Source organism: Bradysia coprophila, chromosome III, assembly GCF_014529535.1.
Source record: "Bradysia coprophila strain Holo2 chromosome III, BU_Bcop_v1, whole genome shotgun sequence".
Classification (NCBI taxonomy): Eukaryota; Metazoa; Arthropoda; class Insecta; order Diptera; family Sciaridae; genus Bradysia; species Bradysia coprophila.
The window spans coordinates 5,103,065-5,124,521 of record NC_050736.1 but is presented as its reverse complement, the minus strand read 5'-3'; the positions used below and the strand labels follow the sequence as shown (position 1 = coordinate 5,124,521).

The 21,457-nt window shown below is 32.5% G+C and overlaps 1 protein-coding gene across 1 annotated transcript; it reads left to right on the top strand.

Annotated features, from left to right (window-relative positions):
- The first annotated feature begins 305 nt into the window (after positions 1-305).
- LOC119079500 (elongation of very long chain fatty acids protein 6) lies at positions 306-20,208 on the top strand. Its single transcript, XM_037187453.1, has 3 exons — positions 306-1,037; positions 10,807-10,944; positions 18,217-20,208. Exons 1-3 carry the CDS (start codon positions 865-867, stop codon positions 18,767-18,769), a joined length of 864 nt encoding a protein of 287 aa, XP_037043348.1. The 5' UTR covers positions 306-864; the 3' UTR covers positions 18,770-20,208.
- Positions 20,209-21,457: the final 1,249 nt, after the last annotated feature.

The following is a 21,457-nucleotide window of genomic DNA, read 5'->3' as shown; positions in this document are numbered from 1 at the left end:
CTTCGGAACTCTAATCATATGATGTTTCGGCACAAAATTTCAATTCACTAAGGGATTTTCAAATTTGGCGCCAAAATATCATAACCTGGAAACACCTTATTGTCTGAGAACATCGATGACTCTTAAAATTCTAAAAAATCTCGATTATATTGCGAACTAAAAAAACCCTTGTTGGTAGAAATGAACTACAGTAATAAAATGATTTGCTTAGCGTAAACTACGGCCTCGATTCGTTTCTTCTCTCAACGGCGCATAAGTGTGTGAGCATTTATTATAAGCATTTGTGTAGTGGTGACCATAGTATGCATACCCATTCAATATAGCTGTCAGCTCACTGATCCAACACTTATAAATGGGTACGAATGTAGAAAAGCTAAGAAAAAATAAATATATTTAACATTTTTCGCGAGAGGTTTACCCGTTTAGTTTCATAAAGTTTATATTCAGACAACGTCCATTCATGAAGACATTCGGTTTACGGTGAAAATAACCTGGTCGCTACAACACCGGTGCTGACATTTGGCACACATTTTCTTCTCATACAGAAGTGGATTATATATTATTCCAGTTTTGTAATTTTTTTATTATTTAAAAAAAAATAGAAGAGACCAACATAAGAGATTGAGTGCGGTGACATAATTCAGTTTTGTTATAACATATAAACCTATATGTGAATTCATCACTTTTTTTTACTATTGTTCCTAAAATCGCGTGGTGTGGTGTATAATATATAGCAAAATTACACTTTTTTTTCTGCGAAGCGAAAAAGTAAAATAAATATCCGACAATTTGCGGTGGTGTTGATAGAATAATCTTGAATTTTGAATAATCGAAATTGTGTGTTTCTTTTTCGGCCATACAAAAATGAATGTGGAAGTAACACCAAACTATTCGTATGTCTTTGATTTTGAAAATGAGTTCATACATCAGGAGACTCGCATGTGGATGGTGAAAAATTGGACATGGGTTTTCTATTACTGCGGTGCCTATATGCTGGTCATATTTGGCGGACAATATTATATGGCTAGCAGACCAAGGTAAATTTAATTAATTCATTCCACTTTTTTTATGATTCTAAAAAATTTGCAAAAAAAATTAGTTGTAGCCTTGTCCGTGCCTTCCATGATAAGAATAATCGTCTGACATTTTCATACAAAAATGTATACGACCGATGCTAATCTTTTATTAATTACCAAATATTGAGAAAATTAATATGGAAAGACGAGTCACAAAAAAAAATCACACCCACCGTTGATTGTCACAGTTCTTTTCGACCGAATTTAACATCAATAAAAATAGCCAAGTTGTTTATCTTTCTTTCCTTTTTTATTTTATTTCAATTTAAACGATCGCTTTTGGTGACTACGATTCTACTTGTTATAAAGAGTTGATTAGATAAATGATTTCTCAGTTGAACGAACACATTTCGAATTTGATTAATCAACAAATAAAATTTTCTTGCTTTGTAAAACACTCCCATCGAGTTAGACGAGTTAATAAAAACCCTAAAACTATTTATATGTTGAATAGTGTACACTCTAATGTTAAACCCATATTTATTTAACACACGTATTGGTGTGTATATACATGAGTAACTCGTTAGCATGCTTTTTTATTGACTTTTATGAAAAAGAAAATATTTCATTGATAAAAACTTTGAAGCAAAATAGGAAACTGAAGGAAAAGAAATTCACATTTTGCACAACTAAATATTTCAACTATGACTTGGTATCTCAGAAACATGTAATTACTTCCACAGACAAAAAATAATTTCAACAGAAAACGTTTCGCTATCATCAACTATAGTATCCGACTACCCGATGTTGAACGATTTTTTCCCTATTATTTCACCCTTTCAATAATTTCAAAGTTATATCGAGTTATTCGTTACATATATTGTTAAAAGGCAGTATCTTGTTCAACGATCTGGAGGCATTATAACTTCTACTCATATTCATTTCATAGTCGCCTTTTTATTCTGTTGTAATGCAAGATTTTTTTTGTATGAAAATAAAACCCACTTCCCATAGTCAGACCTTTAGGCGGCACTAATGTGAAGTATGAGTGTTTTACGAGCTAAAATTCGATAATTGTGTGTGAAAGCTCGTTATATATTGTAGTACTGTATACGTACACTTGCAATCATATATGCAGCAAGTAATAACCAATGAGCTTGATATCATGCAATTTCAATGTTGTGAATTGTAAGGTTTTTTTAAACAGAGTTCTGTAAACGTAAAATAAAATTAAAGGTAAATAATAACAGCCTGGTGCATGTAATAATTACAATTTGATTCTAATGAGTTCCTAATTTCGTATTCAATGTTAAAATCAAACTGTTTAAAAGTATTAATCAAAGAAATGATACATTAAAGCGATCACACTTGCTTTAAGGGTTAGACAAAATTATCCGGTTGATACACTTTGAACCAGAGCCTAATATTAGTAAAGTTTTGTATCAGCGCAGTAAAGTTAACTTCACCTCACGTTTTTGAAATTTGTGTGAAATACCATTTCCATCATTTACCCCATTGACGCGTAAGGTATTTTATTCAAAAACTTGAGGTAAAGTTGACTTTACCTCACGTTTTTGAATAAAAACCTTTTTTCTCGCATATTTGCACTAATTGGTATTCTACAAATCTTCATTCCAAAAGCAATTATCTTAAAGTGGCTATTAATCTCGTCAATTACCTCTTTATGCAATTATCACGATAAATATTTCAGATACAACGGATTTATATCACTTTTCAATTATTATTTTCGTTCGATAAGACACCAATTACATATCAGAAGTGTATTTGCACTGTTGTTATGTGGAAAAGAAAAAGAACAACTGCAAAACAAACTTGTTGTCGATTCTTTGTTTTTGCAATAAAAAATTGCTTAATTGTTGTTCAGAATGTTGCATAAAATAACATCAAAAACAAGGTCAAATCTGACAAGAATATTATACTTACTAATAACAGTCGGTTGTATTCGTCCCATTTGAATAAATAATTTATGTTACGTCTAGACGCATCTCTATAATTCCAGCGAAGTTATCAAATAGATATAACCACAGTCTAAGACAGAGAACATTCCATTTATTATATAATAGGGCACGTTAGGTCTGAGATCAAATTTCTGAATGCGTTGAAGGTGGCGCTTCTCCGGATTTTAGGCCTAGGACATAAAAGTTTCTATTATTTTTATGTACGTTGTAAATCTATTTTTATGTGCTAAAATTCTGATTATGATGATGATTTATTAGGATTGATTGCCGTCTTCGTCTTCACCATGTTTTCTTGTATTTACTGAATTTCAATTTTCAAATTTTGCTCTTTACCCTTTTATATAAAGGGCAAAATAAGTTTGCATTGTACATTTAATAATATCGTCATTTGACGTTCACATATTTAGCAAACAATAAAGAAATTGATTTTAATTAAATTTGTAAAAGGCTATCGTCACGCGACAGTTATAATTAACACGGAAAACTGACACTGCTCCCAGTTTATATTCGAATTTTATTTTAAGATAAAATATTTTATAAACAATACGAAGCTCATTAATGCAGATTAATCTAGGAAAAAGTCTGCATAGACAAACATTTCATTTGAGCAAACAATATGTGTTTGTCGAATGACGAAACAATTACAGCGTAAGCTTTTCAACACATATGTAATACGGGAAAATTTTATCTAATTATATCTAGTTACCAATAAGTATATGTCAGATAATTATAGTGATGACAATTAACAGCAAATATTGATTCGCTCGTTCTGATTATATACATACACACAGTATACATAATCCACCGATCAACAGAGCTTGAAAACACTCGTTTTTTTTCAAGTAACAAGTATAATTTTTGCCGGTTGACGTGAACTTGGATGATTTATATCTTCCACGGTGGGGCTGAACCACATTATTTTGAGACTTCCGTGAACATGGGGATATTGGCTTGGAAATGATTGGAGAATGTTTTTCGAGTGATTTGACCGCAAAATCAAAATAGTTTGGGTGGGAAGGGCCCTAACGAGGGTAGACCTAGCGTGTATATCTCGGCCACCACAAGTCGCAGAAAATCGAAGTTGGTGCTAAAATGTAGATATTAGTGCCCAATGACGAATGATATTTTCAAATTACACTTTTATTGAAAAGCCTGTCGTGCCAGACAAGTCGAATTTTCGATTTTTCGAGTTGTCTGGCATGACAGACCTTTTTATAAAAATTTTATTTCAAAATTTCATACGCCATTGGGCACTAATAGCTACATTTTGGCACCAATTTCGATTTTCTACGACTTGTGGTAGCCGAGATACACGCTAGATCTACCCTCGTTAGGGCCCTTCCCACCCAAACGATTTTGATTTTGCGGTCAAATCACTCGAAAAACATTCTCCAATCATTTATAAGCCAATATCCTCATGTTCACGGAAGTCTCAAAATAATGTGGTTCAGCCCCACCGTGCTTCGAGATTAGTCCTAGCAGTTAGGACACGGCGAAACTTAACTTTAAACTTAATAACCGTGAAATGGTGAAATGAGGTAGTTTCTTTGTTTCTTCTACGTAGGCTAAACGAAGTTCTATTGACTTCGATAATTGTTAATTGGTACGCCTCAATATTGTCACGTTCGTATCTAAACTGTTTTTGCTGTCGTTATCCATTTCTCTCATCTGCCATTTGAAATAACATACGAAACTAGAGAAACAAGTGAAACATAGAATATTAGCAAGAACAGCTTAGTGGCATTATTTACGTGTGCACAACAGTAAATATAAATTCCATCTGCACTAAACATTGCAACGTTACTGTACTTCAAAAAAGATTTTGACGAAAACTCAAAACAATGAATTTAATTAGGTCATCAATCAAAATGTTATGTATAACTGAGGTCAGTAATCAAAACAAACTACGTTTCCTACTTTCAATTAAATGCAGCATATCAACAATAATGCGGCACATTCTTTTTGGTTTTCAATAGCAGAAAAATGGTCAAACAAAATATCTGAATAGTCAACACTTTGACTCTGCAACGTATACGACATTTAATACTTTCCAAATATCTTACCATAACACGCGCGTAACAGCGAACTTTGTCGAGAGCACAGGTAAAACATGAAATGCTTCAAAATACAATATGTAAAAGTTACTTACGTAACTTGGAGAAATGAAAACTTTTTTATTTTGATTTACAGACAGTTTGCGAAGTCATGTTTTTTTTTTTCTTTCTTCAGAAATTGTTTAACTTTGCCTGCGATGTACCTATTCGACTGTGTTCAATAAATGCTTCACATAAAAGAGCTGATGTATAAGTATTAAGCACAAGCTTTCTGTTTTGTACAAAAAAAAAAACGTTGTATGACTACGCTGCATCCATATCTATACGTAATTACATGACGAAACTTAAAATATAATTAAGAGAGGCGTACGAGATGTTTGTATTATTTTTCAAAATGAACAAGAAAGCAACTTTTCAATAAATTAAGTATACTCTCCTTTTTATCAAAGATATGGCACGATGTCTTTGTGTCACTGTTGGGCACGGCAAGAAAAAAATATTAATTATCACCAGCTTTCTCATTTACATGAGAAAAGGTAGTAATAAATAGCGTCAATAAATTATATAGAATCAAAACATTGATTATGGGATCATCAAACTTCTTAAAGTGTAGTTAGCATGACGTCAATGAAGAGGAAGAGATAACGCAGACGGTTTTTTTTTAAAATTCATAGTAGGATGTTAAGGAATCCTTGCTCATAATGAAAAGTGGTTCGGTCCAAAAAAAATTGCAGGACCGTAAATAGATCAATTTTCAACTTAGTCGTATTAAAGACTTCCGTGATTTTCCTAAATTATTTACCGTTTTTGGTTTTTCGATGAATCTCTCAAATAATTGTTTATATGAATCACGAGAAAATTGTTTCCCATGAAGATCAACTTAAACGTAGGTAGATTAAATAACAACAACGTTTTGATTATTATCATTTACAAAAAAAAAACGATCATGTGAGCGTCACCATATGTACAATATCGTATGAAAAACGAACATTTTTGTGCATTATTTACATTTACTACACTACTGATAGCATTCAAATACATTACACATTGCGTGTGTCAGCAAATCATTCAACAATTATGTCATTATTTAACGATTATTGTATTTTGATGACAAACGCGATTCTTGGTTTATTTATTGCTGCATTAAGTCCACATCAGTAACAGTTTTTTTTCTATATGCAAATTCTGCGAGATGTTTCTTAATCAGCATTAGCGGTAACTTATATTAATTAGGAGTCGTTCATTTACAGGCTGATAATTATACAGTAAGTGGACTAATCACTTTCCTGTTTTTGTGGGTTTTTCTGTGGATAAATAACTCTCTAATCTAGTATTTAATTCGGTCAAAGTTGTATGTAAAATCAGCTAGGGACCACTCGCTAAGTACCTTTACATAACACTGCAATTACTAATCTCATATAAACAAACATCAATTTATTCACTTTGTGCGAAGAAAGTGTAAATATCAAAAACTATAGGGTAAACCACCAAATACGAGCCTCTACTGTAATCCGAGCCCCTTATTGTCCTTTTGATTTAACGATCAAAAGAAAGGTGTTTGTACGCGCTAAAATATCTCTTCAGAAGTAAATGCTGAACGTCACCACGAAATATAGCTTATAAGTCACTGGTCAAGGCATACATGCCAGCGAAGCCTGGTCTTGACCACCAAGCAAGAATCCATTTTGAAGTGTTTTGAAAGGAAAACACAAACAGCATTATTTGGCTCGGGTAAGGTAGTGCGATTAAATCAGCAAAACTAAGGATCAATAAGTCGAATAATGTGACCAGGATGAACGATGACAGAGTGGGCAAAAAAGTTCTCGTGAATAGAATAGATGGAACAAGACCGAGAGGAAGACCGAAGAAGAGGTGGATTGACAGCGTAGAAAGTGACCTGAAAGATGTTGGTAAGCAAGGAAGTAAGAACAGAAAAAAGGCAATAGACGTATTACAGCAGCGTATTTTGTGGTTTTACCCTATGAGATTTTCATTTCATTTTTGTCTAATGGCATTTACACTTGGTAGGAAAATATTTCAACTAACGTCTCTCAAGGTAAAAAATAAGTTAAGTTAAGAAATTTCATTACTCATCCACTAAACTGGAAACACTGAGTAAACCTTAAAGGAATTTTATTTATTATTTTGAGTCATTAACTCAGCCATTGATGATATTTGACATCTCGCTAAATGTGAATATTTTCGAAATTGAAATTATTGCGATCAGTTGTCGAATTACGAAGTCGTACATACTTGTCGTTCGACAGTATCATCAGATGCTGAAAGGGCGAGGAAAATTGAAAATGTTTTAATTGCAACTTAAGTTGTATGAGTTGTATTTCCCGTCATCTGCTTAATTATCTTCGTATTTGTTAACCACTTCCAGAACATCAGGGATAAACTCGATTCATTCTTCGGGTTCATAAAAGTTTTGTAATTCTTTCCTGTTTCAACGCTTGCAGTAAAAAACGAAGACTGAAAACGTAATCAAATGAACGTCCCAACTCCCTGACGTATTGATAATTTAAATGGAGAAGAAATGCCCGACTAAATGAGCTAAAACCTTACTGTAAACGCAGGGTGGATGCCGCAACATAACAATATATAGGCACCATTAGAGAGCTTTCCATTTTCTGATTGCTATCAAATCCTATTGCGGAAGATCGCAAAACCCACCACCCGTACTTAACTGAGTGTAAATAAAATGTAGAAAAATTAAAAATTAATTACTGAGGTTTTTAATTAATTAATTTTTAGTTAGCTGCTACACACAAACATTATTTCCGAAAACGAAATTATTCGAATGAATAAATTTAACATTAAAGTGTATTAAACAAAACAATTTATTTTCTGTACACCACTGAATACATTTTATAAAAGTTATTGCAAAAATTGTTCCACATTGGTTATTGTTCGCGTGTTCATTACCTCATTTGATCACGCGATATTCGTCGTATAATACACATTTTATTTTCATTTCTGCAAACTTTTAATCTCTCTTGACCAAACAAATTTAAAAGTGTTACACATTTGATAAAGACATGCGGCGATGAGAACGTCTAACGATAATAATAATAATAAGCATGGTGTATTCAGACGAAAAAAAAGAATGTTTGAAGGCATAAAGAGTAATGTATAATTTCCGCTTGTGTAATGTAGCATCAAAAGCAGCGAAGATTTGAAAATCATCCATTTGATTTCAAAGCACATATTAAAGTGTGTGGACGCGCTTAGAAAATCTTAATTGTGATATGGTCGTAAGTTTATGAAAATATTGAGATTTATATGCTAGGTACTACTCTAACGAAAAGTAAATAAAATAAATTTAAAAAAATAAATAACTTCCGACTCTTGGTCTCACTGTTTCACAGAAGGTCAATGCAAAAAATGCACATTTTTTATTGCACCTAATGAACATATACATTAATGACAATGACAATGTTTGTATTTTGACTGAACATTTTAAAATTATTGCATAATTTTCGACTCAACATTTTTTGTTTACTCATTCGACCGAACGAAAAGTACACATTTTTTCATTGCAGATTGCAGTAGGTAAATTCAAATGAGTAATTTTGTAGTAAATTGCAACAATCAATAGTCATGGTTTATTACCATACCTAGATTTTCTGGTTAATTTGCTTAAGACCAATTGCCTTCACATTGAAATCGAATTTATAAATTTTCTATATTCATACAAAAGTGATATGCGTGTGGAAGAATAATTTTCAAAAATAACTTATTTAACTGACGTCAATAGCCTTATTAATTTCGTTATGTATTGAACGTCCCTCCAACTTCCCTCAGCGTTTCGATTTCATTAAAAAGTTTCTTTTTTCGAAACAAAGTTTATTTCTCAAATATTATTAATGATTTACAGTCAAATTTGTATTCATCGGTGATCGTGATACCTGCGTATTATTTGCGCAACATTAAATATTTCATATTTTTATACGTTTGGATTGTTAATTTCCATCTGATTGCGAATTTTCTATTCCAAAATTGGATTTCAGCAAATTTAGATGGACCCGTCTCACGAAGGAAAATGCTGACGTGAAGTAATCTTGTTATATCATGCAGCAAAATAAGTAGCTACTGATCACTTCACAACCATATACCGTTTCTCTAAGATTAAAATGTAGTTAGACAGAATGGAATGTTTAAAATCAAATTGACGCATCAACGAATCAGAGGTTTTTGAACCTTTCCGAATCGGTCAGTTATCTTTTATCGAGTACTATGACAAAAAAATGCGATGAGTTCTTGCTAGTATCTTTTTATATTGAAAAATGTTTGTTAAAACAAGTGAAGTAAAAGATTATCTATCAAACACTCTGCAGTCAACATTCATAACTTTGACCAGTTACAAAACCAGCCAGTTGAACAATGCGGTCAACGTTATGAATGTTGATTTAAACGAAAGAACGTTACAATTTTAGTTCTAACGTTTGTAACGTTTTATGTACGACGTAGAATGATTTGAAATAAATTTCTTACAATTGCTAAAAGTTTCTTATGTGCACAAGGAGCACCAGCTGAATATCACCAGCTGGTGTACAAACAAAAACACTTTGTATCATAAATAATTCAAAGACAACCTACACACAGTGCATTTCTACGTTAACGTCATCTATGCGCGCACATAACACGTATGAATAAACTAAACACATTGTTAAGAATGCGTTTTGATTGTTTATCATATGATAAGTGTGTGTTAGTAGATCAGCTGGTGATATTCAGCTGGTGCTCATTTTGCACATAGGAAACTTTTAACAATTGTATGTATCCGGAAAAAATTCTAACTAATTTCGACAAATGTCAGAATTTTTGGATAAAATTACTGTTAGAGAATTATGAGCAGGTATTGAATTTACCGACTTCAGTAAATTTTCGGTAAATACCACCTGTAGGTCGTAACATTTGATGGACGCACTATTGCCGATACAATTGCCATCAGTTTAGCAATATCATTCGTTAGCGTAATTGTCGTGTGATATCCTATCGCATTGGTCCGAATGTTGAGGTTTATTGGCGAACTGAACTGAAAAATGTACCAAAAAATTTTCGGTAAATTGTGCGGTAAATAATGTCTCGCGCCAATGACTCCACCGAAAGATATTACGTATGCTAGTGACAATTCTAACAGCAGTGTGTTAATTTTCAAGCTAGGACTGACCTGTACTATTTACCGAAAATTTACCTAAGCCTGTAAATGCAATCTCTAATTGAGTGCAAATCTTAATCCAATTCTCTCTATTCATTCGACATGCGTTACAATATGAGATCAACATTATGACACGTACGTCTGGTTGTGTAGGTGTATGTACCGTTACATCGATTTCACATGTGGAAAGAATAGAATTGTATCGACATTGTCAGTTCTTGTAATTCCCTCACTGTACTTTCATTTTCTATTATAAGCAAATCCTAAAACTAACCCTGTTCGATATAATGACAAAACGTATGAAGGTGACCGTGTTCCTATTAATTATTATGGAATATTTTGTACGTCTACATTTTAATTAACAGCACAATCAACGCTAAATTGAATATCTAATCATTTTCATTTTTCATTTATTCAATTAAAACATTTTATTAAGTCGCTATTTTAATTTAATTGATAAAGGTTTTTGCGAAATAGTCAAGGTTAGGTACTCCCTTAACACTTTTCTTGTTTACTTATACTTACAATTAAGTTAAATATATCACAATCACAACAAAGTAATGCTTTAACAATTGCTTGTATTTTTCTTTCAGATTTGAGCTGAGAGGATTGTTAGTAATATGGAATACAGCACTAGCTATGTTTTCGATAATGGGCGCGAGTAGAACAGCACCAGAATTGATACATGTCTTGCGACATTATGGTCTCTTCCATTCAGTTTGTGTACCAAGGTGAGTAAATATTTACGATTTTATTTACATCGAGTGTTTCTTGCATCTATACGGCGTTGTCACCCATAGATACAAATAAAACATTTTTAACAAAGCTCTGTCAATCCCCCTTTGTTCAATAATTTTCAATAAAAACATCATCACAAACTATCATTATTTAAATATTGACCTGAAACTTTCGCATACATCCGTCTCTGTTCCAAAGTGTTATGACAAACGTTTTATATAATGTCATTGGCAATGCTAACATAAATATTTTCAACATTTCCAATTTATATTTTCAATAATTTTATACAACTTTTTATTTTCCCATCGATGTAATTTTTGTATACCTAATTTTGTCAGCCTTTTAAAAATGTAGTAAGCTATCGACAACGACGACAATTATGATTAATGAGCTGTGGCTGGTGCTTTTAAATAGCAAAATGTGTGCTAAACATATTGAAGTCATAGATTGTGTGTCAAACACTAAGAGCTACTTTACACAAATGAAGTAATAGATTTAATGATTTTATTGTGATATATTTGCCGTTTCTAAAAGGTTAAATGTTGTATTATGATATAATGTTACTTCCATAAGCGATGTCCAACCTTTTCCCTGATTATTACCCCCCTCCTATCGTTGTGAACGTCATTTATGAAATGCCCCTATACAAATAATTTTTTTTTTTTCAAAAAAAAATTACAAAAAAACAAAAATCATTTCATGTAACCCGTTCATAAATCATCGTCCGCTAGTTCCTCTCGGAATATGCTCCTCAGCACTCGAGTTGACACTACAAAAAAGAGCCCAAAGAAAACTCAATTAGCTATAGCATCTAACGTCAGTACCCATCTTACGAAATAAATAGTTTATTACTGCTGCTTCCATGAATGAAACTCATTGAAAATTGAATTCATAGCGAATCTAATGTACATACTGTAATAAAGACAAAAGGAAACTGGTTGAAACGAAAATGAAAGTTTGAACTTGAATGTTGCACCGGTCTTGTGTTGCATACGCAGACATATTTACATATTTGGTGTGTGAAAATGCCAATGCACATCAACAGCCGGTCACATTTTTGTGTATACGTAAATGATGAAACTGATAAATTATTCATTTTTAATGAGTTAATTTTGACAATCAAATTGTGATTGAAACTGTTCGATAAAATTGAAGAGAGGCTTAGTATTGTAGCGAGCCACCACTCATCTTTTTTTCAATGAAATTTATCTATCATTTTCCAATTATGAAAATTATCTTATCGCTCTTTATATTCGTAAAATGATAAAAATATCAAGTGGACTGGTTGCCGAAGTCCAAAACATGTGTTCAATCCGCCAATGAATGATATCAGTTGCGATCGGTTTGAAAGCATTTTTTCGGGAGGTAGGCAAACGCTTATCGCTATAATTTATTAACACTTCATTGGTCTTATACCTCGGACGATATTTTTGTTATTAATAATTCATTTGATTTCATATTAATTATGGCTACGTACACAAAACGAAGAAAAAAGTTGATCTCACGTCAATCATTCAATCATATTTTTTTTGTTTTGTTACCATGTTAGAATTATTGACCTTGGACAAGACACTGACTGTGAACGCAAGTCACTGTGAAATGCTAATGTTTTATTTTTAAATTTGGTATTCCCTTAAACTTGAATTTTAATTTGCAAAAACATTTTTTGCGAATAATCCTTCAAGCTCATCGACGAAATTTTTATGAATTGAATATTGAATTATGACGTTATTCGATTATAACAGCCACTCAACAAGTGGCTGTAAAAATTACTTTCAGAAAAAAATCTGCACAGGAAGCATGAAAACTTGAAGTGTACACGAGACGTATATAATACGACATACCAACTTTTCGTTTGCAATTTGCTACGGAATCTTATGTAGTTTAAGTCTCTTGCGTCACGTTGTATGTTGTGTTTGGAATATGAGTTGAGTGTGTGCTTGATTGAATTTCACTAAATATTAAATTTTGTCGTTAAAGATGTGCTTGTCACGTGACATAACTTCAAGATGTATTTCCTAGGACCGAAATTTCTTTTTTTTTAAATTGTGTGTTGTGAAGAAACATCCGGTTTGTCACAAACATTTTGTGTTTTAACCTGTCAAAGACGGCAACAATATCAGCAGTGGTATCGTTTCTATTGCTTCTTTTAATCGTGTTATTTTCAAAACAATAATCAAAATCTGTTACTTCAATTGTTTGAACATCCATTTTGCTACATAAGACAGAATTGGTAAGAAATTTCCGTTTATTCTTGTCGGCGTTATCGATAACAGATGATGGTGAGCCGTCTACAACATAATAGCATGCTCCTTCCGTTGGGATACATGCAACGGTTGTCCGTTTTGGAATCTGGACGACGTGTTTTGGAATAAATGCTGTGTCTGAATGGTCTCTAGAGACGTATTTTTCGAACCTTTTCAACCATAGGGACTTTTTTATAAGAAAATAAAACTTGAAGAAATTGTTTAATTTTTGTCAAGATAGATTAGAATGAGAAAGATTGATGGACAAACCAAACGAAACTACTTATACTTGTTTACACGGGTGAAACAGTTTAAGGTTCGCGTAGTTAAACCGTATGAAGAATGAAGACGCATAAGCAGTTTTGTTGGTGTGAGTGGACCAACTGAAGTTTTTTTTTTAAATCTAAATTTCACTGAAGTCCGCGGTACATCTTCCACTTGTGGAATTATAGGTCCCACGGCAATCTCAGTACAATTCTTCTCATCTGACATCGCGGTTAGCATATACTTGTACTACGTACACCTATTATCCCATGTGGAATTGAAATAGAATCTCAACGATAGAGAAGTTATAATTCCATAACTGTAAGTATTTGCATGCGATATTTTTCGATTTCTTTACGATAAAAGATCAGATAATACTGATATACTGTAGGACCTTGTTACAGTAACGATTTGTTCAAACTCCTCACTAACCATTTCTGCAGAATGAAATTTTACCTTTACGAAATCAGAACCGGTTCTCAAAATTACTTAGCAAAAACCGACAAGAAGAAACTAATAAGAAATGTAAATAAAAAACGTATGTCAAAGCCAAAAGCTTATTTTTAAGAAGTCAACGAAAGTCATATACACTACCGCGTCATAAAAAGTTCACACTACCAACAAGTCAATCAATGTTTGTGAATACAAATGTCGTAATTACGTCAAGCAATTCAATAAAATAATGTCGTGTCATGTTATGAAGGAAAAATACCGAGATTGATATTCATTCAGCGATTTAATAAAACTTTTGCATTTCAGTTTGCCTACATCGCATATATATGTAAGGATGAGGAAATGTTTTTTGATGCAATTGTTTATTTCCTACCTTATTTGTATCTATTGCGTATAGTTAACTGAACCAGTTTCTGAATATGTGAGAGCATGTGTAAAATGTACGTCATCAGCTAAATGAGACTCTTCTGAGGTCACATTTCTTAACATTTGAACATAAACTCTTTCGATCCTCAATTGACGCGATTTATGTTCGCAAAGATAATTTCATATGCCACTGAATGTTTTAACATTACAGAAGATATATGTTGTAGCAGACGGTCGTATCCTTTTCTTTTACGGAACGTAAATCCAATGAACTTACAATTTTATTTACGGTTTCCTCGTTTACTTGATTTTAATTTGTTGATTTCTCTTCTTAATTTACCATCACTCCACAAAAAAGGCAGAACGTCTCACATGCTTTTGGATTTATTACCGCTCAACATCATTTAAAATCATCTCAAAACACGAGAAAAGATAAAATTAAAATTATTATGTAAATCCCACAATCCACAAAATGCCTAGTTTATCAACAAAACTTTATTTGCGATATGTAATAAAACTTCTGCACTGTATATGTGTGTGGCTTGTATGTTCTCTTTTTTTTGCGGCACAGATATTATTATGCGATTATACACAGTGTTGAATTTCTTAATTGATCTTGGCTATGGCACGGAAAATGTGATGGATTGTGTGTGCTGAATCATACGATTTTACATAATACCAACAGTATTTTTTCCCAGCTTGTTTATTGACATTATAAAAAAGAAAGGTTGAGTTATCTACACTGGTTAAAAGGAAGGAAGATAAGCCGAAAAAATGCTTTTATCAAAATTATTTATTATGGTTGTTGAGGATGATGACATAATTTTGACTAATTGAAGGTTATCAACATTGTATTTTAAACTCGAAACAGGCGATCCTATATTTAAATTTCAATTAAAACAAAAAATTGTTATCAGTCGATGATATCGAAGAGAACTACTTGTAAATTTCACTATATAATCGACCATATGTGACGCAAGAAATTATTTTTATCAATTTTATCAATCCTTTTAATGTTTTAATCCATTCTTCTGACTTAAGTGAAATTCGATGATGAATCAAGCACCATGTGTTTGAATTCGGTTCGTATTCACGTTACTAATTTTGCCAAAAATAAATATAACTAATTTCGACAGAAAATTTATTTTATTATTACTCACGCAAAGATAAAATCATTGATCTAGAACTTCAAACAACCAAGCACCATCTAAACATGCCGAAGACAATCGGTTGTAAATTCTTCGCTAATTGAGAATTGGAGCAAAATGTTAATTTAACTGGATGAAATATTTATGGGCCATGCACGAGTAAGCTTTGCGATTCAATTGTTGTAGACGAAAACATTCCATACCATCGAATTATTAATTTATTTCCAGCTACAGCTTCTATTAATAGAATTTGGATAAACATTTATAGAATGACTTTTTGCATTGCGATTAATGCCGGTTTTTGCAGGGACTATTTTTAGGAAAACATTTTCCAATTATTTCTTTAATTTTCATCAGAGGCGCTCATGGGGGCAACGAGTACAAAATGATCAAAAATGCTGGAAAACCCTAGGAATTTGAAGAATTTTTCCGTTGTCATGGGGGCAAGCGCTCCTCTCGCCCCACTGAGCTCGGCGCTACTGATTTTCATAGATTTTACCAAATTCTCCTTAATTTTTCCAGATTTTTTTTTTAAATTGGAAAATTCTGGAAAAGTTGGAAATTTTAAGAAAATGTTTCTCCAAAATAGTCCCTGGGTGTTTGTCTGATGAGTTAATGGATAAGAGAACATTTTTTGTGTGAATTCGGTAAAAATGTTATTCACGAGTGTTGTTATATTCGCGTATTCTTATCAGTCTGTTGAATGGGTAGGTGTGGAAAATTTCATAACTCAGATAGCAAGAACCTCCTAAATTGCAATAACTCCGAAACCACTGAACAATCAATCTTATTTCGATGGTAACTGGTAACACGTATAATATAAAAATACAGGGAAGGGAATAGTTATAACCTCTGTTAACGTTGAAACGTTTTTGATTGATTATTCCACACTCAAACGCGTGTTACATTTCTGAGATGAGAAAAAAAAATGCAAGAAATCTGAAAGCACTAAACAATCAGCCTAAAAGTGGGAGAGAAACTGTAACACCGAATTCGATTTTATTGCAAAACCTCTCTCTACAATCGATCATGCGATTCATTTCCATATAGTTGACAACGTCCAATATATCACGTTTCATTGTCTATAAATAAATGTTGACGACTTCTTTCTTTTCTATAATCCCGTAATAAAAGAGTTCAAACAAGTTCAGTAAATTTTTTTTTATTATTGATTCGTGTGCTCCAACAATTATGAAGAATTCTCGGTTAGAATTATAGATATCATCTAGCTCTGATCTTAGCAATTGAAATGACTCGAAATTATTCGGAAACTACTTTTTATCATTTGGTTTGCATATTTTTCACATAATCCGAATTTATATCATAAAATAAACATTGGTTTTCTTCGGTATCGTGATGGTGCGTTGTGCGCAATAGAGTCTACGCGAGTATAATGATGATGATGATGATCGATGATTGTCTTCATTTAATGAATTTGTTTTCTTAATATAATTTGAAAGTCGTTTGATTATGCACGGTTTCAAAGTCTTTTTCCATTTTTAACCGAAGTAAGTGTAGGTCAGCAAATAATATGCACCGAAATAATATCGAAACGAATAGCAAAAGAATATAAAAATCTGTTCTTAAAATAAAAACATCGTAAGTTATGTAAATAAAACTGGAAGAAGAGATGCTTGCAGGTAAAAAAATAATATTTAGAGAAAAACATTCAAATTCATGGGTACGACCTTGAATTTTATTAATATTCTTTCAGAGCTTTCAATGAACTGATCTAAGGTCATTAATTGATTCACATCAGACTGTATATCTATTCATTCATTTCCTTTCTCGAATTAGAAATGGTTTGATGTTTAACACTAATTCAGATCTATAAAATCTGCATCAATTCTGGTGGGTATTAGATCCGGTTGGCCAAAGAACTTAGATTGGCCTTAAAAGGCATAGCTCAAGAAACCTAAAATGTCTATTTGCTATCAATACACTGATTACATCTCAGGTATGGCGTAAATATAATCATTAAATCTAGTGCTTCTGTTGTTCGAACTTCGAAGTAGTATTTGACACAAAATCTTTTACTTCATTGTTTTAACATTCATTTTACTGTAAAACAGTCCAATGTACGAGAGATCATCAATTATTTTAAATCGTTTTTTGTTATAGCTCCGCTCGAAATAACAAAGCAATTCAAGCATGAGTAGTATTCTGAGGGATTCTTTAAAAAAAACATCCTATCGAAATCGGACGCATTTTCTATTGTGTGGCTAGTGAAAGGTGATCAAAAACCGAAAACTTGTATTTTTCTTACAAAAATTTCTCCAGTTACACGAGCCGTACAGGGTTGTGTGGAGTGTCATTAGAAAGGTAATCACATGTACTATTGAGCCGTATATGAACGTCTTGGTTTTAAAATTCATCCACACTGAAATATGTGAAGTTTAAGTTTTCAACCGAAGACTTGCACTGTTCTTACAGAAATTTCTTGAGGTACACAAAACGTGCATGGTTGTGTGGAGTATCATTTGAAAGGTAATTTTATGTTCCTATGTGTCGAAGTACTTTCTAGGTACATAATAAAAATTCCACTAGAAAATGCGTTCGATTTCGATAGCCTTTTTTCAAAAGAATCCCCCTCTTCTGAAACATTCACTGAAACAAATTTTGGCACTGTAAAAAATATGGAAAATTTTTTCATACAAAGCAGTACTCTATTTGACAGATGTCACTCGAAGCACTTTTGCTTGAAGTGCGTTGATTTAAAAAAAAAGTCTCCTGTTCAGATAACGACATTTTGCAAAATTTTACAATATTTTTTTTTACCTCTTTACAGTTACATCGAACAAGATCGTGTCTGCGGCTTCTGGACATGGCTATTCGTCTTATCAAAACTACCTGAATTGGGCGACACAATATTCATAGTATTGCGCAAGCAGCCGTTAATCTTTCTCCATTGGTACCATCACATAACCGTGCTCATCTATTCCTGGTTCTCCTACAGCGAATACACATCGTCGGCCCGATGGTTCATCGTGATGAACTATTTCGTACATTCCATTATGTATTCGTACTATGCATTGCGGGCAATGCGTTTCAAACCACCACGTGCCATTTCCATGCTCATCACATCGTTACAGTTGACACAGATGGTTGTCGGCTGTGCCATAAACATTTGGGCCCACGATTATCTGAAAATGTCTGGCCGATCCGGTTGCCAAATATCGCCGATCAATATTAAATTATCGATTGCCATGTACTTTAGCTACTTTGTGCTATTTGCACGATTCTTCTACAAAACGTATTTGACGTCGAATGCACGCAAGGGAGCCGCTTCGCTGAGAAATTCGGATTCGATAGCTCAAAATAACAAACTTAAAGCTCAATAAGTTAGGAATTTTAAATATTTTTTTTTTACAAAAAACAAAGGAAAATGTTGGATTTATCGATTTATTTAAGTTTTCTTGTCAACTTCTTCTTTTCTTTTTTTTCGGAAATTATGAGAAGTTGGTTTCCTCTTATCATTTTCACAAAAATAAGCTAGGATACCAATAACTGTATCAGGAATTGCTTGGGGGGGAAATTTGAGATTTTTTTTCTTCTCAAAAAGTCCATTTTGCTGTAGACAATGGAATATGTTAAGAAAATATTTTATGGAAAAGCTCACTTGTAGAGGTTGTTTTTTTTTATTTGCTTAATTTTTGTAAAAGGAAATAAATAGTGGTGTTGTGTGGTAAACAATTCATAGCATGCAAAACTTGTAAATTAGCAAGACTACATTTCGCCTCTATTGTTTATAGATTTTCTTTTTCTTTTTGATTTGTGATAATATTTAATTTTAAAAAAATATTTCATTTTTTTATTCGATGAACGTATCAAATACGTTCGCCATTATCGATTTATAAAAAAGTTTTTGTTTTTAAGATGAGCAGTAAAAGTTTGTATTCCCAATTTTTGTAGATATAAATTTTGATTTATCTATAACATTATGCTCTGGTCATTATGTAATCATTATACAAACACCTAGTATAAAGTCATATAATTACTAAAAAAACAAAATTAATAAAATTCTACTTCCACAATCATTAAGTGTATTTAACGCCCAGGTAAAACCCGAATATATTGCGCACGAAATCTGTTTTTTTTTCTATCAATTCTCTCTAGCCTGACTGAATGAAGTACGAAAAATCGGTTTGCCAAAACAATTTTTTTCTCATCCCGACATTAAGTGAAATATAATTTATGCGATGGCAGTATAATCATGCGAACAATTTTTTTATATTTTAATTTGACCTGTAACCAACAACTATACATAAGAGAAGATTCAAATAATTGAACGGTATGCCCCTTACCGTTTAAGGGCTCTACTGAAAGCTTCAAAAAATAGTTCTAATGAAAATGAAGTGTCCGGAAAAGTTGAAAGCTTTACCGAAATTCAGCCATCATTGCTGTTAATGAATTTACTAAGTGACAAAAAATGTTCACATTAAAGTATGGAAAAAAAAATAATTGGCAACTTTACGCACAGAATGTGAATTGGACAGAGATGGTCTCTAAACAAAATTGGTAAATTTGTGCTTCCCACTTGAATGGAACAAGAAATTGAAGTTTTGCGTTGATTTTTTGATCGTTTTTCCACTAATTTTCTGGAAAAACTGTGAACCAAACGAAACCTCAAAATTTATTTTGCTCTCTTAATTTCTTCCATTATTTTCTTGTCCACTGAGAACAAAAAAACAAAAACAAAATGAATACACAAAACCATCATTGCCATTGTTGCGCACATTCCACAAGAAAAGTTAAAAAAAAAAGATTGCAGAAAACAGTACAGTGAACGACATCTCAAATGTCTCACTGTCATTTTTTTCAGAGAATGTCATTGTGAATTTGCAATGACACAATAAAATTCTCAGAAAAATTTGACAGTGAGACATTTGAGATGTCGTTCACTGTAAGAAAAATTAAAGAGAACAGAAGAACAAAATCGAAAAGATTGTAAATAAGAAAATGAGTCATTGGATATGAAATAAAAAAAATTAAAAAAAAAATTGAGAAAAATCAATAAAATTAATTGAAAATTGAGGTGAATTTTTTGAAATATACTTAAGATACCTTAGAGACATTTTCCAAAATTATTTATCGATGAGAAAGGGATTATGCGCATTTAAGAGTTATGGTGTGTTTAAACACACAGATCAAAACGATCTAGAACAATATTCACTTTGTTAAATCTAATAGTGTACATGGATAGATGTTTCGCCTCAATAATTTCGAACAAATATTTATTAAGTAAATTTTAGGATATATTTGTATAGAACTAAATTTGAAGAACAGAAAAAAAACCATAAATATTTTCAGCTTCTATAAATTTATTTAAATTTCAAACAATTGCGTTTTTTATTGTGAATAAATTAATAAAGTCTTTGAGAATTCAACAATTTCGTTTCATTTTATAACACATCGGCGATATTATAATAACAATACTCCAAATATTATTTTCACGGCTGTTACAATACCTAGCAAATTTTCTTTGAAGTCCACTTTTTTCGTCGTTGAAAAATTTCATTAAAAATTATTTATTTTTGGAGACTAATTCGAATGACTGGAAACTGATCGAGAATAGATAGATCACTGCGCCGTTCAGCCACGCCGAGGCCGCCGCCGAAAAAGCACACCAGCCGGAACCGCCGACGTTAGCCTTCTCAGCCGCCTCAGCCGTGTTAAAAATCGGCGGCGGAAGATGGCTAGCGAAAGTTTTGGTTTTAACGCAGTTTGGGAGAATTTTGCAGCAATTTTTTTCGTTGGCTTACAAAATTGTGTACGCAGTACAATAAAGTCATGAATGTAGTACGAGTGAGATCAGCTTAAACAGCTAAAGCGTTTGTTGAATGTTTGACTCCTTTTTTGAATTGAAGCGGTTTCGTCTAATCCATATGAAACAAATATCTCTGTAACTGACTTCTGACTTGCGTATGGGATTTGATTCGATTGTAGCAATACAGTAGAACAAAAGTGAATATCGTCAGGTATTTTGATTTGGGACTCATTGTGGATTCCAAATGATTCCACACAAAATG